The sequence below is a fragment of the Halyomorpha halys genome, unplaced genomic scaffold (genome assembly GCF_000696795.3).
Source record: "Halyomorpha halys isolate HHAL.00 unplaced genomic scaffold, Hhal_1.1 Scaffold494.1, whole genome shotgun sequence".
NCBI classification, from domain to species: domain Eukaryota; kingdom Metazoa; phylum Arthropoda; class Insecta; order Hemiptera; family Pentatomidae; genus Halyomorpha; species Halyomorpha halys.
Genome location: NW_027110283.1, coordinates 1,084,309 through 1,095,572, shown reverse-complemented (window position 1 = coordinate 1,095,572; position 11,264 = coordinate 1,084,309). Strand labels below are relative to the sequence as shown.

Genomic DNA, 11,264 nt, shown 5'->3' with positions numbered 1-11,264 from the left:
ATCATTTGAAAATCAAACTCTTGAACATAAAATAAATAATTTGTGACAGACATCAACAAAATACTTGGGTGGGTAAATAAGCAACATTCTATTAACTATAATATCTTTAGTATCTCTTTATTCTATTTCAAATTGGTGGCTAAACAATGTTCCACTCACTAGAACGGTTTTTATCCTGTGATTTTTATGAACGTAGTTGAATAAACTATTCCCTTCAACATTATTAAATTATTAGGGTAGGGATAAGTCACGTTGAGCTTTTTTTTATATATATATATTTTGTTCACATTGACTCATGAGAGTTAATAGATCCTTCTAATGTATTCATTGGGTGTTTAACTTATTTTAATACAGTTCTTGGATAATTAATACACAAAAATTTAATTAAAGTAGATGTCCTTAACATTAGAATCTCGTACATGTCTTTTGTTTTCAACTGGTTGTTTCATTATCTTTCTCTAAAATTTAACCTTAAAGACTTAACACTTCTGTTTTGGACATCTGCATTTATTAATTTTTTTAATTTATTTAATCATATAAATAATGTTAGTTGCAATTAATATGTGGTATAATAGTGGTGGCTCTTATTTAAATAATATTGAATCTCGTAGTGCATATTACACCACAAAACTTTCGATCTCAATTAATTGATCAGAATACAGCATACTGAATGTTCTAGTGTTTTATTGAATTAAAATATTTAAATATCCAGATAACAATACGGTTAACCAGATATTCATGTTTTTACTGAATATTAAACTTTTGTCTCAGAGGAGCAGATTGACATTATTAGCTCATAATTTTATCCTCTTTTGGCTTCATATTTTCTATTGATTCGATCAATGTAACATACTGTTACAATCTCTAAGCTTTAACAATATAAGTTAAATATAGTACAGTATAAGTTAACATTCTAAAATGGAAAATATTTTTATTTATATCATATAACATTATCTCAATATTTGACATATGTAAAAACAATTTTACTATTTGTAAATTAGATGATTTAATTATTCTAATCAAACTCTAAACGTTCTATACGTATTGAAATTTGTTTCGATAATTCTAATGATCGTAAGATCAAATGAAATAGGTTTTTTGTTATTTTTATTTCTATTTCTGAATGTTTATTTATTTTGTGGTCTGGTTTGGAATATTTGAGAATTTAAAGTGACCTCATCGATTAAGCTTGAGGTTATGTGATTAGCCTGAGATATTCAGATAATATCTCTACTATTTGTTTGCTAATTAAATTTTCTTATTGAAAATAATTTTTCTTTTTTTCTTAACTTCCTTTTTAGTTAAAGGATTCAGTGTAGGCAGTATGACTGTATTCAACTTTGCTGCACTATTTAAATCTATTTGCATCATCCTGATTATTTGCTTATGTAGGAGACTTTTTTTTCTGATTTATAGTGATATAACTATTAATAATTTAAAAACATCAATGGTTATTGAACTTGTCTCAGCATAAATTAGTATTTTGGTGACTGCAAAAATGTAGCTTGATACAAGTAAATTTTTTCAAAGACATCTCTACTTACTCTTAGGAAATGTTTTCTGGATAAGAAAAAAGGAATTGTTATCATGGGATATTTATTTATTTAATTCTATATTTATATAGCAATTTAATAAAAAAAGTTAAGGCTATTTGGACAAAATGGTAAAGAAATGTGAAATTGATAATATTAAGTGGCACTTTAGGTAAACCAATTTTAACAAAAAAGCTACTATAACATCTCGGGATGTTTTTATCCTCGCTTATTATTATTTATTGTTAATAGGGACATCAGATCAGAAAAGTGTTTTTACATAACCACTTTTATTGATGAAAGCATTCTGGAATGGCAAAGGAATTCTAAAATTTTGATGCACCCATTGATCAGGAATATAAGGGGAATTTCTAATCACCCGCAAATAATTAGAAAAAACAAATAAGATGAGAAAATTGTTTAATTTTCACTTCATTTACATTCATTGTAATAATGCAACTTAAAAATATAGTTTGTGTAATTAGTTAAAATTACATATCTATAAAATAAGTGGTTATCTAAAATGAATATTGTTTGTGCTTTTAATTGTTAATAAAATGATTTAATGGTTTTATCTTAAATGCTATAATTCATTAAATAATATTTGGTTCATACAATGGCAACTTTACCATAATTATTTTTGTTAATTCTTTTATTCTCCTAAAACAATTGATAGAGTGGAATGTTATCTTCTCCACTTTTAACTAGAACATATTGTAATCATGCTCAAACATCCATGATACGTACTGCAATAGTCGGTTATGATCTAAACTAAACAATTTTTTGTAATGTTTACAAATCAAATATATTCCCTTGTTTTAGTTAATGATTTATTGAACTTTTACAGACTATTTTAATTAATAGTCTACCGAAATAGGTGTCATGTTTTATCTGAGCCACCACTACTCTCTAAATAGTCTTAGAGATTTATTTTAACATTAATTATGTATTTGTGCAAATTGTATGTGCACAAGTACTACCATTTATTTAATTTTTTCGGTTGTGTGTGTAATGAGTTTCGCTGCTTTTGTCACAGATTTTACCTCAGGCACTCGTGAAAGTGGTTATGCCGACTGACAGGTAAGCATCACAGAGACAGAGGTTAGGTTCCCTACAGGTAAGGTTATGTTATGGTTCCAGGGTGGAGTCCAAGAAAACAGGGCCTTATTGGCAGACAGAATAATAAAATAGTGTCGGTGTAAAGAAAAATTAAATAAGAGGAAGAAAAGGCGTGACCTTACGAGACGAGCACAGGGATGAGGAACCAGAGACGCTGATTTTATCTTTCAACGTTAATTTCATCCCTTATTGAATAGGTTAATATTTCTCAGGCAACAGGTGATAAGTTTTTTGGGATCATCTGGAATAATATTTTTACTGCACAAAAATACTGCAAATATTTATGGCTTGTTTTTTTTTTGGTTTTCAACATTTCTGTCAAATTAGTACTTGACAATTTCATTCTTGAACAGACCAGTGCAGTTAATTTTTCATAACGCAGCTTTTTTTTTGAAAAGTGGCACATCTGACAACAAAATTTTTTGGTTTTATTTTTAAATGTACCTGTTCCAAAGATATTACTGTAGGTAAGGGTTTCTTTCTCTATTATGGTCCCTCAATAGGCAGTCCCAAAGCTAAGGTTATCAAAATGTAACCACAGTCCAGGGTACAATATATAGAATACATCAAGTACAAAAGAAATTTTTTTTTCATCAGATCTGCCACTATTCCAGCAAAGCAGTGATCTATGCCCACACTATGTAACATGAATGCATGGGTAATGTGAAATAAGTCTAATAAATGTAAATTTATCCAGAAGATAGGTCTTGCATATTGTTTAGATTATATTAAAAGATTTTTATCAAGCCTTTTTTGGTCAAAATGAATCTTCTTAGCGATAATAGATGGTTATTTGAAATGAACAAACTATCCTTATTCTATTGTTCATATAAAGATCAATAATAAGTTTTAAAAGCAACTCATTATCATCAATGCTATTATTATTAAAAATAAAAGGATATAATGAATAACTAAATGAGGTAATATAATACACTTTTAATTGGAATTAAAATTGTTATCCTCAATTGGCTTTTTTATTATTCGGGTGCAATCATATTACATCAATCAGGCAAGCATTACATTTTTTTTCCCCCAACTCAATCTTTATTGAATTTTATTTTGTGATTTGCATTTATTTACTGGATAATAACATTCCAGTCCATGGCAATTAGTAAACTCCCTTTTGATGTTAAAATTCTTCATGGGTTATTTGAATTCATTCAAGGTGTTATTTAGTCCACAAAATTTAGTAAAATAGATGAATGGAAAACAGCTAGAAATTTCTGCACCTAGAATCTTTAGGTTGTCTTTCATTTACATTATACAAAAGTTTCTGTAACACTGTCTCCTTTAGTGATGTCAGATTATAAGGCTATTTTGATTTTTAGTTAATGAAATAATATATATTGAGTTCTTTTTTAAATATATTTACCTTTCTATGCTGTTATATTTTATCAGTATTGGTCAAGATTTAGCAATTTGGTTTTTCATTATATTGGGCTATTTATTTATTCATTTAATCTACTATTCGATTGCTGTTCTGAGCTAAAAAGGATTTTATCAAGTTTTAGTTTGACAAAAATGTTACCAAGAAATGCTTAAGCCTATTTTCATTCTCAGTGCTTTTGTGTAATTTAAATATAAAATATAAAAATGCAAACCTTAAAGCTGCCTTAGTTTTTAAATCCGATTAATTAAACAAACAAGAAGGTTAGAAATGAATTATAGAAAAAATATATTTTCGTTAATCTCTCAGCCAAATTTTAATATTTAGGACACAGAGGGGTCACACTGTTTATGGTTTCTTATACATTTAGGATCTTTTCATTTTTTTTTTTTTTGTATTCTTCCAATATAATATTTGAATAACTTGAAAGGTTATTCAGTACATTTAATTTTCCTGAAATGTGGTTTAAATTTGTTAAAAAAAAAAGAGAGAGAGAGAAGAGACTTATAGTATCCTAATGCCTATGAGTTATTTAAAATCTTTTATGATCAGTGTTTTTTTTGGAACAGATCCTAAATGTTTAGTTGAGGGAATGTGAATATTATAATTTTTTTTTAAATGATAATAGTGTATTATAATTTTAGAATAAGTCGAAAAGGAAAACAAAGAGGCTTTATTTTATTTATTTTTTTTTTAGCAAAATATTTGCATGACACATTGCGAACATTGATCAAAACAGATAGCATGAATTTAAAAATAGAAATATTTAAAAATGATTATTCTAATTCCATTAAAAAATAGCCTGAACCAGTTTTATCATAAGTCTATTTTAATTTATGTTAATATCCAGGATTTTAATCAATGTTAATTTGAAGAATCTCAATTTTTGAGCTTATGGTATTTTGATCTAGGTTTGTGATGTGTGTATTTTTAATATTTTCTGATTTACTAACAAATAGCGTTTTCCTTAAATTTTCTGTATTAGATTTAACATTCTTGTGGTTACATAAGTTTATGAGGTCAAAGTAAAGGAATGTTTTTTCTTTTCTTTTTTTTTAATTTATACACCTTTGTTTTCCTTTTGTTTATTAAAATGTATTATGTCTTTTTATTTTGTGCTATTGATGTTAGTTTTTGTGAGTCATATTTTTGTTTTTTTTCTAATTAAAAAAATTTTTTAAAAGTTTAAATAATAAAATATCTTAATCATATTAATAGTACAATGCTCGTTAATTTGATTCAATTTGGAATAATTGATTCTGTAAATATGGATTATATTAACTCAAATGAATTTTAATTTTTAAATAACCAGTATTTTAAAATTAACAGGTATATTACATAAAAAAGAAGAATTAAAAGTCGCACTCAACTATAATTTCATTGGTTTTTAACGATCGCTCAGATGCAGTGCAAAACTGGAGCGTTTTGTTTCTTTTTTTTTTTTTTAAAGATTTAAGTATAACTCATCTGTGAAAAATTAAATTCCTGCTTAGACATAAGGGAAAAATGAATTAACTTAATTTTTCACTTAAAAAATTGTTATATCAGTGTTTTAAAATTACAATTTTTATAATTAGATGAATGATCCGCAGAAATAATATTTAGAAGGCATAAATGTGCATAATTCATATGACAGGTTAAATATGAAATAACAATAAATATTGAATAAATAAATGAAACATAATAAGTAAATACAATAAGTATGAAAAAAATATATAAAATTTTATGAAAACATAAATACATAATCAGGCGCAACTCATCCAAAAGAAAATGTAATGATCCAATTTCATCACTGTGTTGAGGAAATTTCTATTCTCTCATTGTGTGAGGGGTGAGGAATTAAGAAGCTAGTACTGAACTTTATACTCACAAAATAAAATAGACTTTTTTGATTTTGGGGAAATTAAATTTTGAAAATAACATTAGTTAATATACTACAAATTAGACCTTATTATTTTATTGTTATATATTTTAGTTAGTTGGTTAATTTGATGTAAATAAATGTAATTTCTCAACCTTTGCCTTATACCCTTGGTATTGAATAGGATTTTGTTGTAACCTCTTAATTGTTTTTGTTAAACAATAATATCTTGAAATCATAGTCCTTATTATGAGGGAATTTTTTTCCCCTTTCTATCCATTAGTAATTTTAATAATTTCAAAACTATAATATATATAAAGTAAAATATTTTATTCTCAGCATTTGAACTTTTATTGGATTTTTACATTTTTTGCAGAGGTTGAGAAGTTAAATTAAATATTAGTTAAAGCTAATATGATCTTGCATTGTTGTTATGTTCCTGAAATATTAAATTTTAGTTTTTGTTGTTATTGAACAAATATACATAATATTTATGAAAAAATAAATAAAAAGTTATTTTTCTTAAATAAAATGATAGAGAATCATTTTTAATTTGATGCAAGATCATATTAAAAATAACTAAATTAGATAATAGAGATGATTTGTGGGTAAGTATTGTCGCGGTTAGAAAGATAATGTTATAAATATAGGAATCTCCTCATGCTGATTCACCACATGATTGAGTATGTTATCCGGGAAGGACCGATGTTTGAGGCGATGATCATGAACAAAGAAATCAATAACCCTATGTTCAGGTATGTCACTATAATTAAAATAATTCTGTTAGTTTTTAATTTAATATTTGATTGTTTTATTTATGTTTCTATTCATAACTCAGTTGAAATTCATCCATTGGACCTACATCGTTCCAATTAAGGGCAGTGCTATAATTTTTGAGGTTCAAACTGGACTCAAAACCTTAAATTACCTTTTATCTTCAAAAGTATTAATCCTATTTATATCATTAATTTTTAAAAAATACCAAAAAGAATAATTTTATGGGAAGAGCATTTGAAGTTAGCTTATTAGAGTTTATTTAATAAAGTACCTCAGTGCTTTGATAAAATGTTTAGTTAGAAATTTTCCTAATCAATGCTGCTTACTTTATTTGTTTTAAAAAATAATCATTTTTCAATTACTTAATTATGAATTGAGAATATTTTAGTTATAGAAGCTAAACTATAAATAAATTTTTATTATAGTAAATATTAAAATTAAAAATCTGGCACTTTTTGTCTTAAAGAAATATGTCGGAATGTAAAATATCCAAACATGAAAAGATATAACATTTGTTCTTCCAAACAAACAACATGTAACACTTTCACACCAATGCGTCATCACACGTAAACCAAACATTAACTGCCATGCTTAAGACATACTATAACACGGTGCCAGGGGTTGAACAGAGGAACTATGTTAAAGCCCAATTTTGGCATTTTGAATTCAGGTTTTTCCGACCACTGACATGATGTTTAATAAAAAAATGACTGACGTATTTCTCATGATGAAATGCAGTCACATTATTTATACATTAATTTTCAAAGCCTGATAAGTAAAGTTTAATGAAGTATTTGAATCACTTTTAGCGATCAGGAAGTTGTGGGACTGGTTTTAGTATTGTCAGGAAATATTCTATTTCTAAAAATAAAAAAAAAAAAAAATAAAAAAATGCGATTTTCTATCCAACAACAGTCACACTGTATTTGAGAGGATTTACTCTGATGTTAAGTGTTAAGTATCTGAAAACTGGCATATAATGGTCTATTTTTGAATATAAAAAATTGGCCAAAACTCATTTTATCGATTTAATTTTTTTTATATCCGTTTAAATTTTATTATCTACAATCTTAAATAGATTGCCCAAATCCATCAAAATGTGCTTAATTGAGCAAATGTCCCTTACCATGGCTCCAGATTTTATTAATATTATGATTATCCACCAAATTATTTAGTTTCAACCCTAATTCTTCAAGCTTCCCCTACTTCCTCCACTGTTAGCTATTCAGCCTTCCTACTGTTGCTGTCCAATTCTATTGTTACTGATAGAGGTCTGTTCCAAGAACCACTTCTTACTGCACATACTCTGTACAGTTTGCAGACCATCAGAAGTGGTTCTTGGAACAGACCTAATACCTGTACCATAAGCTTCATTTATTTCTAAATGGCTGCCAGTTAGAGGTATCATATGCCCATCACTCAACTGTGTTTGAGAATTTAAGAAAAAAATAAAATGGTGTACAGAATTTTCTAGCTAAGTCTGATTTCAAATTTGAAATCATAAAAGCCTTTAAAAAAAAAAAAGTAACAAATAATTTTTATTGAACAGATAACAATTTGTAAATAATTAACGCTAGATTAATAATTTGCTGTTTTTTTATTCTAAATTGATAGTATGTAAGAACTGGAATATAAAAAGTCAAGTATGAAATTTCACTAAATATACTCCCCAAACAATGATAAATCTGTAATATTGCTATTTAAGAAGATTAAAGTTCAGTACTTGGTATGGGTGCATTTTTTTTTTTCTAACAGTTAAACTTAAGATGATGTAAATATGTATGCTCAACTGACAGATTTATCCTCTCAACCCGAAATAAGACTGAATACTTACTTTATTTAGTCCTAAGTATTTGCCTTAGGAGTTGAGTCCTAAATCAAGATTCCATATGTGGGTGATATTACCTACTGATAATATATTATCTGTTTAGAACCTGGGTTATGGGGCAGTACCTTGCCCATTGACCTATCCCATTCCTATTAAATACTGATTATTTTTTTTTATTATTTTATTTTTTGATATTTTCCAGATCTGTGTTATATGTATTTACATTGTTCCATTTATTGTTAGGTTTTTGTTTGACAACCAATCCCCAGCTCATACTTATTACCGCTGGAAGTTATTCTCCCTGCTCCAAGGCGATTCACAAAAAGAATGGTGCCTGAGAGAGTTCAGGATGTTCAAAGGTAATTATTCATCAAAACATTTTAAACTGCTGTAATTATATTAGAATTAAATATAATTTGGAACATGTTGCTTGATTGGGTGCAATAATAATAAAAGGAAGATAGTTCGGGTGTGGTCAAAGAAAAAAAGAACCCAAATAGTAATAAAACTCCTTAATGATCAGGAGTGAGCCTATGATGCAGGGCTTAGAAAAGATACAAACACTAAAATATGGTAATAAAGTAAGAAAACAGATTCCATGAAATAAAATTGAACTAAGATTTGGGCTAATTATTATTTAAACCAAATGATATAAATTTTACAATATTTTAATATTGTAATTACAATACTTATTAGCCGCACCTTTATTCAATTTTATTTCATGTTGTCTATTTGCTTATCCTGCTATCTTTTTTAGCCCTGATGAAGGAAACCCTGCAACGCGGGGTGAAACGTAGGCTCACCTTAAATAGTTAATAATGATGAGATCATTGACATTAGATAATATATATGAAGAGAAGATGGTTGGTGGTGGAGTCAATGTAGAACAGAAATAAGTAAAGCACTAATAAATAAGTTTTTACTTATTAGTATTCTACATTGGCCCCACCCCCAACGTATCTTTTCATTTTTTAAAAAGGTTTATTACTATTTGGATTTTTTTTTCTTTTAGTGCACCCGGACTATCTTCTTTTTACAAATATAATTTGGTTTATTTATAAATGAGTTTTGATTTAAGTATATTAAAAAAATCACTTCCAGATTATTATTTGTTCCCTACAGCTGAAACAATTTGGTTCTTTCCATAATACAGGGCTTTAAGTTAGCCTTTATTTTTGTCTTATACCCATATTTTGGTTGTGGATTATATTACTTATTTTAATTCATAAAATTGCCTATGTCATGAGCATATTGAGGCCCAAACATTTTTTACTATACTTTTTCATTATATATGCGCAATCTGTTCACTTATGACGCTAATATGATCAGTTTTATAGTTTAAATCTTCAGGTTGGAATCAATATCTTTATAGCTTCACCTTAGCAAACGCAAACTAGTATATCTGATTTGTAAAACATCTGTGTTTATTATCAATGATCACTAAAGTACATCTCATACCATTTAAGGATTCAGATTTAATTATTACTATTTTTATTTAATGAAATTTCATCATAAAATGTATATTTGTTTCACTTAGATAAGTTTTTTCTTGATTCACAGGTGGTTCCATATGGAGACCTCCACCTATGAACATGTACACGCAGGGAATGCCAGAAGAGCTGATAGAAAGAGATGAGGAGAGGAAAGGTGGCCTCTCACCAGCCCAAAGAGATCGGCTGGAGCAGCTGATACGTCACATGACACCTGAACGACTGAAAGTAGCTGATGCCATGGTCTTCTGTATAGAACATGCTGAAGCTGCTGATGAAATATGTGACTGTATTCTGGAATCTCTATCAAATGGCACTACTCTTTTATACAAAAAGGTGAAAATTATATAATTGTTATAGTATGTCTCAAAACTGTATTATAAGTGATAAATAAAATACTTACTATTATATCATTATTATTATTATTTTATTTGTTTTTTAGATAGCAAGACTTTATCTTGTGTCGGACATTCTGCATAATTGTAGTATCAAAATGACTAACGCTTCAAACTATAGAAGATGGTAAGTATCTCCCGTTTAATATTTTTAATGAAACAGAGTAGTAGACAACTGTAAGAACTGCATTTTAACACTCATGTATTGGAACTGAAAAATATTTAGAAATTTATGAAAAAATACAAATTATTTTCTAGACTGAGAATCTAAATTGTTCAAACTGCTGCTTACTTATTTCCCTACTCATCTCGTGGAATTCATTTAATAAATTTATTCTATATTCTATGTAACAACTTTAAAAAATTTGGAAACCTTTAAATTTCCAATTATCCTTTATTTATTCATTAAATGACGTTCAGGACCCATCTGGACTATCTCGGTAGTATTTCAAGTTGTAAATTCCATTTCCTTAACTGCACTACAACAACTACAATATTGAGGTAATGACAAGTATACATAACAACTACAATATTGAGGTAATGACAAGTATACATAATTTGATGAAGCACACTTTATCAACAATTTGACAAGTGTTCCAACACAAGGAATTAATTTATCATTTATAATAAAAATGTATCCATATAGTCTCAAAATTCTTTATTGATTCATTTCAACTCCAACGTTTTGGCCAATCCGACCTTCTATTTATTTACACCTTTGATTAAAATCAGTATTTTAATTAAAGATGTACATTAAGATTTGTCCTTAAGAATGGTTGGAGTTGAAGTGAATCATAAAGGATGTTGAGACTATATGCATACATTTTATTATAATTGATAAACCAAATCAGCTATGATCATAAAATTAATATATA

General features: G+C 27.5%; 1 protein-coding gene across 1 annotated transcript in view; it reads left to right on the top strand.

The window, feature by feature from the left end:
- The window catches only part of LOC106683556 (U2 snRNP-associated SURP motif-containing protein), a gene marked incomplete in the record, with an annotated part of 25,984 nt that overhangs the window by 6,534 nt on the left and 8,186 nt on the right, over window positions 1-11,264 (top strand). The window contains 5 exon segments of the mRNA XM_067048439.1: window positions 2,569-2,612; window positions 6,550-6,654; window positions 8,748-8,863; window positions 10,065-10,330; window positions 10,437-10,516. Coding sequence (XP_066904540.1) covers window positions 2,569-2,612; window positions 6,550-6,654; window positions 8,748-8,863; window positions 10,065-10,330; window positions 10,437-10,516 — 611 coding nt within the window.